This window comes from Phoenix dactylifera, chromosome 13 (genome assembly GCF_051530095.1).
Source record: "Phoenix dactylifera cultivar Ajwa chromosome 13, Ajwa_hap1_PhDact_Kaust_v1.1, whole genome shotgun sequence".
Classification (NCBI taxonomy): domain Eukaryota; kingdom Viridiplantae; phylum Streptophyta; class Magnoliopsida; order Arecales; family Arecaceae; genus Phoenix; species Phoenix dactylifera.
Window position 1 is genome coordinate 26,179,243 of NC_143202.1, and position 14,451 is coordinate 26,193,693.

At 37.3% G+C, this 14,451-nt stretch overlaps 2 protein-coding genes across 6 annotated transcripts; one reads left to right on the top strand and one right to left on the bottom strand.

Moving 5' to 3' along the window:
* The first annotated feature begins 1,080 nt into the window (after positions 1 to 1,080).
* LOC103719963 (protein PSK SIMULATOR 1-like) lies at positions 1,081 to 11,537 on the top strand. Of its 5 annotated transcripts, XM_008809457.6 has the most exons (13): positions 1,081 to 1,487; positions 1,794 to 2,160; positions 4,937 to 5,262; positions 5,417 to 5,509; positions 5,607 to 5,697; positions 6,619 to 6,712; positions 7,803 to 7,900; positions 8,250 to 8,319; positions 9,602 to 9,705; positions 10,161 to 10,277; positions 10,393 to 10,469; positions 10,602 to 10,646; positions 10,764 to 11,537. In XM_008809457.6, the coding sequence occupies exons 2-13, from the start codon at positions 1,861 to 1,863 to the stop codon at positions 11,275 to 11,277; spliced, it is 1,929 nt and encodes a 642-aa protein (XP_008807679.4). In that variant the 5' UTR covers positions 1,081 to 1,487; positions 1,794 to 1,860; the 3' UTR covers positions 11,278 to 11,537. The 5 variants fall into 5 exon arrangements, with proteins under 5 accessions (XP_008807679.4, XP_088566305.2, XP_088566304.2 ...); XM_088710179.2 differs by lacking the exon at positions 10,602 to 10,646 and having other exon boundaries at positions 10,712 to 11,537; XM_088710178.2 differs by lacking the exon at positions 10,602 to 10,646 and having other exon boundaries at positions 10,764 to 11,445.
* A 1,611-nt stretch (positions 11,538 to 13,148) lies between these two features.
* LOC103719964 (dirigent protein 22-like) lies at positions 13,149 to 13,947 on the bottom strand. Its single transcript, XM_008809458.5, has one exon. The coding sequence runs from the start codon at positions 13,852 to 13,854 to the stop codon at positions 13,276 to 13,278; it is 579 nt and encodes a 192-aa protein (XP_008807680.1). The 5' UTR covers positions 13,855 to 13,947; the 3' UTR covers positions 13,149 to 13,275.
* Positions 13,948 to 14,451: the final 504 nt, after the last annotated feature.

Here is a 14,451-nt window from a genome sequence, read left to right on the forward strand (position 1 = left end):
GAACACTAATACCGTGCTTATGTGAAGAGAATATTAGTTGTGCGAATTTCTAATTTTCAGTTTTGCAACATGTTTGATCCAGTCTTCGAGAGAAGTTTTCTTTGAAACTAAATATAGATTGTATGGTGAGATGATTCAAACTGTTGTTGTCCAGAAATGGAGAAGGGCTCTTCCAAAGAAGTTTTCTTTAGAACTAAATATTAGATTGTATGGTCATGTCAAATGTGGACTAGAGGCGGCGCGTTTGGAACGAGGGATGTTGAAATGGAGGAAAAAAGAGGAAAAAAGTCAAAATGGAGCAAATGCACTTGATGGGGAAGTGGTGGACCTGGTTTTTGATGGAAATTAATGGCAAATTAGGATATGATCATGAAGAGATGACTCCAAGCAAATTGGTGATGTGGTTTGGTAGGATTATCCGGTAGCAAATTTGGATTAGAACAAGTATGCCACGCTGTTGCTTTGTTTTTCTTGCTTGCCCTCTGTACTATTCTGGATGTCTTAGTGCACCTCCAAACAGCATACATGCGTGATCCTTTGCTTATGCTATTGGCCAATCACATTTTGATCTGTTACAAAATTTTTCTATTATTACGAAAAACAAACATGCTGAAAACATGATCAACTGCCATACAATAAATAATTGTCTAATATACTATACATCAATATATAAGTTCTTGATGGATTATTGACACTTATTAAACATAGTCAATATCGCCGAAAGGTCCGGTTAGCTTTGCATTTTGCAAAATTCCAGTAGAATGTTAATTCATTTTATAGTTGAAACCAAGCTCACCAGCATATGCTGGTATTGGTTTCAGCCGAAACATTTTGGAGAAAAATTTTCATATGATTATCTAAGTCTTTTTTTTTTTTTTGTATAATGGCGGCTCATATACGACGAGTGTGGATGTGGCTAATAAAATTAGAAAATAAAAGACTATACAGGGGCTTTGGCACTGACCCACAGTCCGCCTAAATAAAATCTTTAAAGTGGTGAGTCACAAATGAGGCAACCCAATGTGTGGCACTGTTTGCTTTTTTATAGATATGATGAGAGCCATACTCTTTCAGCAATTTAAGAATATTGTGGAGCAATGACCGGTCTCCAAGAGCGCAAAGATAGCTTATTGGCAAAAATAGCTAAGGTTTATTGGGTGGGGATGGGAAATTTTAGAAGCTAATTAATTATAATTTATCTAATAGCAGGAGAGTTGGGTTTGACCAGATCCATCTCGGTCAGCGGGTGGGGTTTGGCTTCCGAATTATTTTGTGCTTGGACTCGGTGATTCGTTGTCGCGGAAGCCAGCCAACCACCCTCCTGTCTCTGGCTCTCTGCCTCCGTCCCCTCTTCTTCCTTCTTCTGCCTCTCTCCTTGACGCCGCCTCCGAGAGAAAGATCTCTTCTTGAGCGACGGATCGATCTAGCAGTCCACCAATTACCCTCTGTTTGGCCCTCCTCCGCCCCCCGGCAGTCGGTCCCCAGAGGTTTGTTCTCTTTTCTCCTTAGTTTTCCTCGCCTTGGATCGCTCAAGGATCGAACCATTTTGCTCTGATTTTGGATTTGGGTTTCGTTTGCTCCAATCTTTCGGATTCTGGTTCTTGGCGGATTGGGCGGCTTTCGTTCGCTTGCTTCGATATTAAAGATCATTTCTTTTTGCTATTTTTGGACTTCTTCTTTGTTGCGCTTCTTGTTTCCAGAGGTCTGTTGATGGATTGAAGTTCTTATTGAAATTTAAATCGGATCCAACTTTGTTCAACCTGGTATAATTCGCCATTGACTTCGTTTCTCAGGCAGTTTACTTCTTTTCATATGGAAAGAGTGAGAAAGAATTGAGGGAATAGAAGAAGGTTCGACACCATGGGAGGGATTTGCTCGAAGGGAGCTGCTGTCGATAAATCGCCAAGCGAAATCACTCTTAATGCTATTGGCCTCAGAGATGCTGACATGATTGGTTACGAGTCTCATGGGAAGGAGAAGAGCAATTTGAAGACTGCACCGGCGGCTGAAACTATGGAGAAGGGATTGCATGAACAACCCTACTCGGTACCCAAAGAGCCCCAAGATCCCAAAGAACCACAGTTGTCCAGAGTTCTTTCCCAGAAAGCCAAGTCAACAAAGTCAAAGCCAGCTTCCTCTGGGAAGATCGCGACGGCCAAGGCAAGCCCTTTCTTGGATAGCTTCCTTCTGTTCTGATTATCAAGGGAACCATATTGTTTTGAATGGCATGATATAAATAACGGACTGTGTTTTGTACGATGTTTCAGTCAGGAATTATTTTCTATGATTATGTATGGATGATTAGGGGATCAGTATTTTTTCACCTTTAAAAATTGAACTAAAAAATTGGGTTAAATGGATATAGTTCCACTGCAAATACAACATGAAGTCTATTATGAAAATTCATGAGAATGACATTAATCAACAGTTCAAGCTAACCATACGGTGTCCTGAATTTTTGCTGTTTAAGTGAATTTTTGCTTCTGTTTAATCATTCTTAAATGTGTTGGGTCAAAGAAGCTATAGAATCCATATCATAAACTCGATCTCAATGATGCCCTAGAATAAAATTAAGTTTCTTGTCTTGAGGTTCAATACATAAATATCAGGCAAAAAGCATATACCAAAATCATTGGCATCCATTGGTAACTGATCTTAGCTGCTTACATCTATTACTAGTAGTATGCATGACTCTTTTAAAATATGGACCTGGAGTTGATCTTGCTTGGTTGTTCCTAAGACTTTAGCAACGCAAACCCTTAGAATGCATCGTTTACAACAGTGATGGGTACAAATGATTTGGAGAAGGGAGGAAAGAAGATGGACATGGCAGAGTTGTGACATGAACTTAATGTGAGGAGGAAATAGAACCTGTAGTTAAGCAAACCAGACCATAATATATATAGAACAGCTACTAACCAAAATGATCAGAGAAGTTGGTTGATTGTTTAAATTTGCTTACAATTTGCAGTATATGATTAAGTTGTCAATCTAAAAACACAAGGATGCATAAATAACATTAAGGTAGTAGTCACGACAACCAGAGGTGTATAAATTTCTAGTTTATATTTTCAACATATGTGTTTTTTTTTGTTGTTGTTGTAAAACAACCAGAGGTAGTAGTCACGACGAAAGTACTATGTCTGGCATGTATATTTACTGTCCTTCATTCCTTACGTTGTTTTAATTGTCTCTTGTGGCATGTCTCAGAACATATCTTGGCATCATATATTACATCAACCCATCAAGTGATGCAAACCACTAGCATAGTTGATGCAGTTGGTAGAGAAGGAACAAACAGAAGAATAAAAGATGATCAAAATATTAGATAATGCTACAAAATCACGTTGAATTTTTTGAACTTCAATAGCTGAATCAAATCTTCATACAGGAGGTTTCTTCTAATTATGGAGATTGCTTGCTGGCTAGCCATCAGTAATTTGGGAAACAATCAGTATTAAGCTCACAAAATTCAGCTTCCTATGGAACTTTGTTTAGCGAAACAGCTAAATCATTCAAATACAATCTTAATGACTCTAGAACAACCACAACCTAAACTATAAATTAAACGTGACTTTTAAACATACTATTAGCAAATTAGGAAGCCAACACATCGTTGAAATGGTTCCCCAAAAATTTTCAATAATATCTTTCCTTTCTTCCCTGTGTGTTTAAAGTAAATTTCCTTGTTCCGAAAACTCATTGTTCCAAAAATTCCTCCTATTCTTATGATACTTTAAGAAAGATAGAACAGCATTCTTATGCATAGTATAGTACTCTTGGTTTATTGCGATAGGAAACATATCAAGTTCCAAGGGCATGTTATACCAAACAAGTTTATTGGACAATCTTGGCTTCAATCATGTTTATGTCTCGGTGCTTTTCAAATTTAATTTGGAGCTCAGAAACTCACCAATTTTGGAATTTTTTTAGCTACTCGATAATGCATGCTTTTATCACTTGTTTTCATATGTATTCAAAAGGTTTTGTCGATAGTCCTTCCATCAAATTAAGCTTCTGACAATGTAGAATTGGATGTATATAACTCACTTGTTATATTTCTAACAAAGAGCATGAGAGATTGCATCTGGTCAGTCCATGAAACTCCTGGCTCATTTTAACTTGCAAATTCTCATAATGATGGCAATGAAGTTGTTATTAGGTGGCTAATGATATACCTGACATTGCCAATATGAGTTGAGCCAAATGACATGCAACTAGAAATTGAAATTCTCACTTCCCTATAGCAATTTGTTTCTGAAGTTGCATTTTTCAGATAGTATTATTTATCAGCGTGACCTACATGGTGGTTTTATTTTGTTCTTCATTGTGGAATTTGGATGCTATTCCATCAACCAAATATAACTGCCCCTTGTTCCTCTTACTCTAATGTCTTATGGATTGACATGAGTACATTTGAAGGAAGCTTAGGAGTTGCATCAGTAGTATATATAGTGATGAGAGCTGGTCAAACTTTGAGAATGTATCATCATGTGCAATGATGTCAAATACATCTCTGATAAGAAGAGGTTCTAATTGAACATTATGGAAGTTCCAAGGTCTGAAAAGCCCACATTGGCAGCAGATGCAATCCTTAGTAGAAATATATGGTGATGAATGATTAGCACAGCTGTAAATGAGTTAGCTTTGCTGTTTTTTTTTCCAGTTTCTGATGCATCGTGATGCACCCTAGCTTGTTTTTCTTATGAATTTCATCTACCATGGCTGATTAATTTTGGTGGGTTGCTGATTTTATATGCATCTTATTCATTGTATTGCACACTTTCCTCATGTACCTTTTTGAAAAGGTTTGTCTCTGTTTAATTGTTTTTTATAACTATTACCTTGATAAGCAAGCCTAGTATAATTACTTACACTGTTCCTTCTTTGAGATTCTTCAGTAGAGCAACCAATGTAGCTATTCATGTTGTTACAGGTCTCAGAAGTCAGCTCACTTTGGGGCAGGGCCGGTACTGCTGGACTTGGAAAAGCAGTGGAGGTTTTGGACACCCTTGGTAGCAGCATGACTAGTTTGAACCCCAATGGTGGGTTTGTTTCAGCAGTCGCAACGAAAGGCAATAAAATATCAATTTTGGCTTTCGAGGTTGCAAATACAATAGTCAAGGGTGCCAATCTCATGCAATCACTTTCAAACGAAAACATAGAGTATTTGAAAAATGTGGTGCTTCGCTCAGAAGGTGTGCACAATTTAATTTCGAAAGATATGGATGAGTTGCTGAGGATTGCTGCAGCTGACAAAAGGTGTGCAATTGGCCTGAAAATATTTTCGTTTCAATCTGAGTCATAATCTGTTTGGAGAAGAATCCATGTTAAATTTTGTTTGCCTTCTTTAAATGGACTATATGCCTGCCCCCCTCAAGAAATAACTAGTCTGTTTTGATGACCATTTAAACAGGGAAGAGTTGAGAGTATTTTCAGGAGAGATTGTTCGATTTGGTAATCGTTGTAAAGATCCTCAGTGGCACAACCTGGACCGCTATTTTGCCAAGTAAATATCTCATTTATTCTGCAGTATATTATTTTTGATGCATTTTGCGACATTAATGCATAACTTATATTTTTTTGTTTACTTCATCATCTTCTAGACAGGAGTCAGAACTTACACCTCAGAAGCAGCTGAAAGAAACGACAGCAGGTGCAATGCATAATTTGATGACATTGGTTCGTCATACAGCTGTGAGTATTTTTATTTCTTGGTGGAATAAGAATAAAGCATCTGTTCTATTATAAATGTGCATGCTGATTTCGTTCATGAATGACTAAAATATGCAATTTAATTAAATTGAGGTCATTAACAAATCATTGCAATCTGATGTTGTATCTAGAACCCCTTTAAACTAGGAATTAGTTGATGAACATAATGCTTGAACTGCCAACACAGATTCCTGATGGGGTTAGATAATTCAGGATAGGTTTGTTCAAATAGGCTGGAATGGAAACTTAAGTTATTGTCGCATGCGTGATATTTATTTTTGTGGATTAACTATAAAATAATACTTTAATTATATAAAATATGATTCTAGATATTTAAGAGTTCAACCTATACCCTTAACACTGCTTAGGCTTTTCCTTATCTATGCTTATGCTTTTGAAGCAACCCAATTATATCTAGCTACATGTTTGTTATGTCTGTATCTATTTTTATATGATGATTGTTGTTATGGCACAAGAAGAATTGTCTTGTGCTGTTGAAGTTGTAATGCAAAAATTTCAACTTGTAAGACATGACTCTCACGAATGCCTTGTTTCCATTGATATTTTCCTTCCTTCAAAGAAATCTGTCTTTAAAATATCGGGCATTGCAGTATAAGGTGTAACAAGCTAGTCGTTTGACCTGAAGCTTGCTGAAGATAGGTTTGCTTGTATACTTAGCACTCTAACGTGGCAACGATCAAGTACATAGAAAGTGACCTATCATATAGATAGGGAAATGACATCACTGTCTTTATTGATTTTATAAATTTGTTAACTTTATAATAATTGTCATAGGAATTCACCAATTACCCTTTCAGGGCCCTGTCTTTCTAGAAGTGCCTATAATTTTTTACCTATTTCCATATTTGTTTTGGGGTTGGTTGCTAACTTTTTTTCCCTCAGGAACTGTACCATGAGTTGCATGCATTGGACAGATTTGAACAAGATTATCGGCGGAAACACCAAGAAGAGGAGAACTTAACTGCAGTTCAAAGAGGTACACTTCTTTTCGTACGTGAACCTCCCATTTATTCATATCAGCAAAAGTCCATTATCCAACAACTTGTTTTAAGCTTTCTTCATATAGGAGATTAGTTGTTGTTTTTGGGAAAGATTGGCTATTTATCAAAATAAGATTGTCTTGATGAGTGCTGAAAGCTGAATCATTCTAGATAATTGAGCCTGTATCAACTTCATCAGAATATACCTAAGCATAAATATATTATGATAAATTGCCAACACTCTTTGTCTCCAATTATGCTGAATTCTTGTAGTTTGTTGGGTAGTATGCACTCCATGCTGTATAAATAGCACCTTGTCTTTAGTGCACAATGTTCTAGAGAAAATTTAGAGCCCGCTATTGGGAGTCAGAGTGAGGACAACATCACTGATAGGGTGGTGTAGATTCAGCTATGCATGTGTATGAGATGGATATTATAATGTTGTACTTTTAGAAATTAAAAATGATATCTGCAGAAAATTACCGCTAACAGGTTGGCATCACTTCAAATTTGTGCTCAAATTACTGTATAAGCTAGCTTATCAATGAAGCTTAGTACACTGGGATCCATAGATCACAGAAAATTGATGAGATCAAGGTTCGCTGTCTCAGTACCGGATCCCATACCGGTACCACACTAGTACTGTGTTGGTACGGTACGGAATCTTTTCTGCATACCGAGTGTCTGTACGCTACTTGTACTCGGTGCAGGTACCGAACCGGTACGGTACGTCTTGTACCGCCCTATTCGGGCCAGTATGGCGAACTATAGATGAGACGTTTATCTCACTTCACTATTGTTGTACTCTTCCAGTCTCATTTAAATGTTTGTTTTAGACAATCTCAGCTTTCAACAAGACAACAAATTATTATTTATTTATGAAGAAAATACAAAAATGTTTGCTCTTTATGATATTATTTAACTTCATTGGGTGTTGCCTTGATTTTCAATCATCAACATTGTTGTCATGAGTGTGATATTCAATAACTAGATTTAATCTTTCCCCAACGGATGAGATAATTCATGTTGCTTATGTAACTTATTTAATTAATTTTGGACCATGTTATGTCTGTCATTGACCTGTAGGGGACAATCTTCAAATTCTAAGGCAGGAGTTGAAGAGCCAACGGAAGCATGTAAAAAGCTTAAAGAAAAAATCACTTTGGTCCAGAATTTTGGAAGAGGTAGGTAGTTAGTATTCACTTACATGTCAACATTTCCATTAGCATGTAATTTTCTCTGCATTTATATTATTATTTTAAATATTGTTATTTTTCTTCACTGCCAACCCCAAATAGTTGGGCAAAGGGTGGACATTTATGATTATAGTTATCTTTCTTCACCGTATGCCCTGTACATGTTGTTGCAAACTCTTCCTGCATGTAAATATTCGGTATGGTGTTCCTTTCAGAAGCATCTAATTTTTATGCCTGGGCTACTGAAGGGCCCTAACTATGGGTATCAAGTGTATGACTAGTTTTAAAAAGTAAACTTTTTGACTGGAATAGCAAACAGATTTTACCTTTGTTGTAGGTCGTGGAGAAGCTGGTAGACATTGTTCACTTCTTACATCTGCAGATTCATGATGCCTTTGGGATTGCTGGTATGTTTTTTTTAAAAATTACTTCTAATCACTTATATGCAACCATATTCATATTCAGTGCTGTAAATATGAGAATTATTATCAATCCCTTTATGCTTACCTTCTTTGATGCAAAGCCAGAACCTGCAATACGAATGGCATGATCCTATTCAGTGCTTCTGTTCTAAAGAATGATTGCCTATAAGTGGATTGTGTATACCTTCTTTGTAGCTCTTTAATTTTGTTTACTTTTAATTTTTAAACTAGATATTTATCATTTATCTTTGGTGAATAGTCTTTAGATTTGGTGGTGAAGGATTCAGATTCATGATGCTTAAGCATACGAGTATCAGCATTAAAAAAATTTCTTCATGTAGAAGGACAAGCCAACAGATTGGATCAAGGAAGAAAATCAAGGAGACACACCCTAAATGAGCCATCACAAGTTTTTTGTTGGTTATTACAAGTTACTTCTGAATGTGTTACCATCTGTGCGATTCTCTAGTTGGTGGATTGTTATAAACTTATCAAGGTTTCAGGTATCATTTGTTTGTGCAGGCTAAAGCATGAACGCGTAGTTTGTTTATGCCATCTGTGGGCCAGCAGAACAGATATGATCTTCACCATGCTAAAAATTGGTATATTGACTGAGGAAAGCTCCACATCTAGATTTAATGTGCTACTTCTAGACTACATAGCATATCACATCTGTTATATCAGATTAAGAAAACATCAGCTGTACTCTTTTTAACGTGTGCATAACGTGTCCACCATTTTTTTTGTGGATTTAGTGTCTTTCAACTTGAAATCTGATATAAACTAGATTAAAAATTGATTAGTGGATATAATTGAGGACCGAATTGCATTACTTTGCCCGTCTTCAACTTGGACCTTTATATTGGTGGTTACAGAAGGTTTTTCGCTAGCAATTTTAAAGACGGAGAGGTTCTTGCAAATAGATGTTTTATTTGATTAAAATCTAAGAGGGCGGCTTGTACTTGCTGATCCGTTTGATGCAACAAGGGAGCTTCATTGGTTACATTTTTAAAACTTTATGCGAATTCATTCATTCATTGGTTATATCTACATGTTTTTGTTTGATGGTGGCATGGAGATATTGGCACGAATTTTGCTGTTTCATTGTGGATGTTAAAAAATTTCTTCATGTTAGTGCCTTCCTCTGTGATGTCAATTTGCCAATTGCAATAGTGTTTAATTGTTTTTCATTGAAAATTTTGGCCACATTTCATTCTCATGGTATATTACTCAGTAAATGGAAAATTATTTTTGTATCAAATTTCAGATGGAGATAAACCTGTGTGGGGTTCCACCAACGGTCATCAAAGTTTAGGGTCAGCTGGCCTTGCATTGCATTATGCAAATATCATCACTCAAATTGACACTCTTGTGAGTTCCTATATTCTGACATCTACTGTCAGTGCACGCATGCTGATCACGAAATACTTTGTTCTTTCCCTTTTATTTGCTTGTTTCAGAAAACTGTTTTTTTTTTCACTTTGTGGAAAACTAATTCATGACAATTTTTATTAGATTATTGATACTTAGAAACTCTTGCAACTTCTGTCACTTACTCAAAAATTGGATCCATTGAACCAAATGCACGCAATACTTTGGATCATGCTTGCAATTTGAATATTTTCTCCTATTCTTTTCGCTGAAGCACTTTTTCTGAACCACCTCTGCGATGCAATTTTTGTCACCACCTCTGCGATGCTATTTTTGTCACTTTTGTTGAAATAACCTTTTTACTATCTTTTCTCTTTGATGTGCTGTCTTCTGCTAATATGATATTTTGATTATTGTTGCGGAAAATCTGTCTGACAAACATGCGGTCATAACAGGTATCACGATCAAGTTCTGTGCCTCCAAACACAAGGGATGCATTGTACAAAGCATTGCCTCCCGGCATAAAATCCGCTTTACGTGCCAAGTTACAATCATTTATGGTCAAGGAAGAGGTACATGATCATAGCTTTCACCCTCTGCTGCTTAAGAAAATTTCGACCATGCTATATGATGATTCCACATTATATAAGATCTTTATTTGTTTACTGTTTCCTTTTTGACTGTTAGCTCACTGTTTATGAAATCAAAACTGAAATGGAGAAAACATTGCAATGGCTTGTTCCGGTTGCCAACAATACGATCAGGTAATGTCATTGTTTACACATAATTATATGATGCACTGATGCAGTGTATCTTTTTGACTCCCTAGAATCTTGAATTTGTCCAATGATATTTTTTTTTTCACTTCCTGTCTATGGCTGCATAACAATCCTCAGAGCACACCATGGCTTCGGTTGGGTTGGGGAGTGGGCGAACACAGGGTCAGCATCTAATTCATTTCTCTTTTGCCTTCTTTTGCGGGAACTTTGATGTCTGCCACATCCAGGAGCAAGTTGTTTCAGATTTATCATCATCATCATCATCATTTGATCTTTCAGGGCTGAGTTGAATTGTGAACAAGCGGGGCAGACCAACTTGATCAAGATAGGGACACTCCACCATGCAGACAAGAATAAAACTGAGGCATGCATACTTGAGTTGGTGGTGTGGCTTCACCATCTAATTAGCCAGATTAGGTCTGGCAACGGAGGCATCAAATCTCCCACTAAATCCCCAGTTCGTTCCCCCACAAAGAAGCGACTGGTTATTCCTCTGGCACAGAACCAAGCTGTCGCACCCACATCCATGCTTACCCAAGAAGATCAAGAAATGCTAGGGTATGTCGACTTCAGAAAACTTATACCGGGGATAAGCAAAAGCCAAGAATTCCACACTGCCAATTCAAGATTGAGCAAGCATGACAGGTTGAGTAAGAGCAGTAATCATTCTCCAACATGTGAGAATACACAGGAACTCTCTTCATTGAGGAAGTCATCAGTGGGCCCCATCCATGATTTTGACATTGATAGGATTAAAGTTTTGGATGTAATTGATAGAGTGGAAAATCTTTAGAAACTATGAATTGTATATGTAGCTGTCTGCACCACAAGCTTGTGCATTGAGACTTAGCATTTAGGGTACAATGGGATTATTGGTAGGGGATACTCTCATATTGGGTAGAGGCAGCAGTGTAAGATAAACTAGAGTGGCAGAGGAATGGGCATATGTCTTTGTATGTAACCAGAGCGATAGTGATCATGGTTGATTAGTATTATATACAGGGGAACTGTTCCATATTATTTGCGCAAATCAAAGGGACGAATTAGGCAGCATCATTGAGTTTGTAAAAGGTATGTTTTGATTTTTCTAATAATCAAGTTTCAGTTATTTTTCTGTCATTCTCCATCCATCACTGGCATCCTGAAGCGGATGGTTGTGAAAGTCGTATGGTTGGATGCAGTTATCAGCTTGTGATAGCTGAAGTCTTGTCTTCAAAGTATTAGATATGCTATTGAGAAGACCAATGGTAAACCAAGGAAACCTTGGAGTATGAAAATATCATCAAACTTTCATGAAAAAGGGGTTGTCGGACAATATTGACCTCTTCAACCGATCGAAGGGGCTGTACTCGTGAGAATTGGCAATTTACAGCTACATGTTATGAGGCTAAAGCTCCCCTATTTCTTCAAAAACCAACTACATTTTATGAAGAACAATTAAGAAAATATAAGGGAATAAAGCTTGGCCATATATGGGAGCATGCACAAAAAAACACATTTTTTTGCATTCATATCCTCCTAATTATTAAAATTTACACAAATATCCTTCTAAAATTGATATTTGCATGTATATTCTTATAAAATATTTATTTTGTGTGTATATTTTTTCTTTTTTTTCTTACATATGTACTTACACCATCTAACGCCGTTAAAAAATTAGTGATTTAAAATTTAAAATGCTTGAAATACCCTTAATGGGTAGACATGCAAAAAGAAATATTTATAAGGGTATATATACAAATAACAATTTTACAAGGGTATTTATGCAATTTTATATATCTAGGAGGGTTTATATGCAAAAAAAATCTAACTTTATTGTTTTTTATTTCAATTTGTTTGAACACTCGGATTTGTCTAGTGCCTGCTCTTTAATTTTTTCTATAAAAATATTGCTCAAGAAAATGACTGATTCGACAATTAGATACCAAAAAGAGTTATAAATTTTTTTTCACTAATCAGAAAATTATTCTATTTTATTCTTCTTCATTTATAACAATTACTATATTTTATTTCATCGAAACATAGTTTGTAATATTTATTGTTATAGATGCATATATAATAGCATGTATTAGAATATAGAAAATGAACAGACTCTCTTAAAAGCATACGATAGATTGCAATGATCAAGCTTCCTTACTACTGCTATATTTATGGATAAAAAAACAACATCAATCATCCCCAAGCAAAATTATTAAAGGACTTTAGAACCCTTCAGATTTATTAACAACTTCCGCAGCCATATGCTAGAAGGCCATTCCTTACATCGTGTACCTTAAGCTAGTTTTTTTTGGAGCTTCAATTTTTTAGAAGAAAAAAAATTTAGTATATAGAATCAATCCTGTCACAATTTTTTAAGCTCTAATGATAAGTATTATAAATTTTATATACTAAAAAAATAAATGTTGCAAATCTTTCGCAAGTACTACTATAAGTACTATTAATATTATACGTACGAACTCTTCCGTACAAGCTATAACAGCTCTAATAATGATATAACGGTTGTTACTTAAAGTAGGTTTGGTATAAAAAGTAGTGGCTTTGAAAAAGCTGCCCACATGTAAAGAATTTTATTTCTTACGACTACTTTGCTCTCGTTCCAACTTTTTCTTTTTGTGAGAAATGATTCCACTTTCCATGGCTTGTAGCATTGAGTGGAGCCGGGGAGACACGGACAATGACATCCTTTGAACGAAAAAGAAAAAGAGCCAAAACCAAAACCACATCATGAAGACCAGCTTGCAACCAACGCCAAATAGAGGACACAAACTAAATCAGAAAACCAAACTCTACATCAGTAGTGCAGGACGAAAACATTGTACTCCACCACAGCATCGCCAGTCTTAGGATTGAAGCTGTGCGTCCGGGCCTGGGCATAACCCTGGGCCATCCGGAAAAGCCCACTTCCCCCGATCACCGGCATCTCCCTCACCTCCGAGAACACCGTATTCCGGCCCAATATGGTCACCGTGCTTCCATTGTACTTGCCTTCGGTGAAGGCAAAGTTCATGGACATCAGCAGGCCTGACTCCTCCTTGGATGCCAGCGCGTAGAAACCCTGGGCCCGGCCCACTAGCTTTGAAGTGAGCTCAGGGCCAAGGGTCAGCGCGTCGTCGATCATGACCAACGTGCCGAACCCGGTCGCCGACTGGTTGGCCGAGGCCGCCTGGGCCACCCTGACGGCGCTCGGATCCGGCCCGCTCACGACGTCGTGCCAGAATAGCCGCAGGTGGCTCAGCTTCTGGCGCACCAGCGGCGTCGCCGGCTTTTGACTCTGGAGGAAACTGTGGCGTTCTCCATCCTTGGCTAAGGAGGGAGTGATGGTGCTGATGAATAAGAGAACAAGAATGGAGATCGAAAATAGTTTGCCCATGAGAACCTTCACACAGAGAGAGAGAGAGAGAGAGAGAGAGTGGTGAGAATGGGATGGGAGTTTGGGTTATGGGGGGATGAGTGGATCTGTGGATGTGCCTGAGCCCTTGGTGGCTATTTATGGGGACCGTCAACTGTGGGTGGAGGCAAATTTTATTTAATGGGTCTGCTTTCCGGTCTTTGGTCCTTTTAAAAGCGAGTGGGTTGGTGGGGTGAAACTTTCCTCATGACCTTTACCCGAGGAAGGGCATAACTTGGAAATGCAAATAACACTTCTATTAGCTGCTGACTGAAATAAGAATAAAGAAACACTGAATTTTTTTAAAAAAATATTAGAAAATATACTTTTGACTTGGTAAGGTAGGGTCTCAAATTGGTAATCTGGTCATAAATCAAGTCTGAACTTTTAAGTTCAGATCTTTCCTTGTATGAAACCAATCTGATTGAGAGCCATAGTATTTGGAGCTCTGGAGGATCAAGTATAGGGCTATTTTGCACCACTAATACATGACTTCTTAGGAAGACAATGGAGACAGCATGTTGCCATTAACTTGGAAGATTTTCTGATGCATGGTATGAATTCTTATACTTAAATCAA

Excerpts from the sequence above, each read along its gene's own strand:
- LOC103719963 (XM_008809457.6), top strand. The coding sequence starts at position 1,861 with ATGGGAGGGATTTGCTCGAAGGGAGCTGCTGTCGATAAATCGCCAAGC. Across the intron at positions 2,161-4,936 it reads GGAAGATCGCGACGGCCAAG|GTCTCAGAAGTCAGCTCACT; the intron begins GCAAGCCCTTTC and ends ATGTTGTTACAG. Across the intron at positions 10,470-10,601 it reads GTTGCCAACAATACGATCAG|AGCACACCATGGCTTCGGTT; the intron begins GTAATGTCATTG and ends AACAATCCTCAG.
- LOC103719964 (XM_008809458.5), bottom strand. The coding sequence starts at position 13,854 with ATGGGCAAACTATTTTCGATCTCCATTCTTGTTCTCTTATTCATCAGC.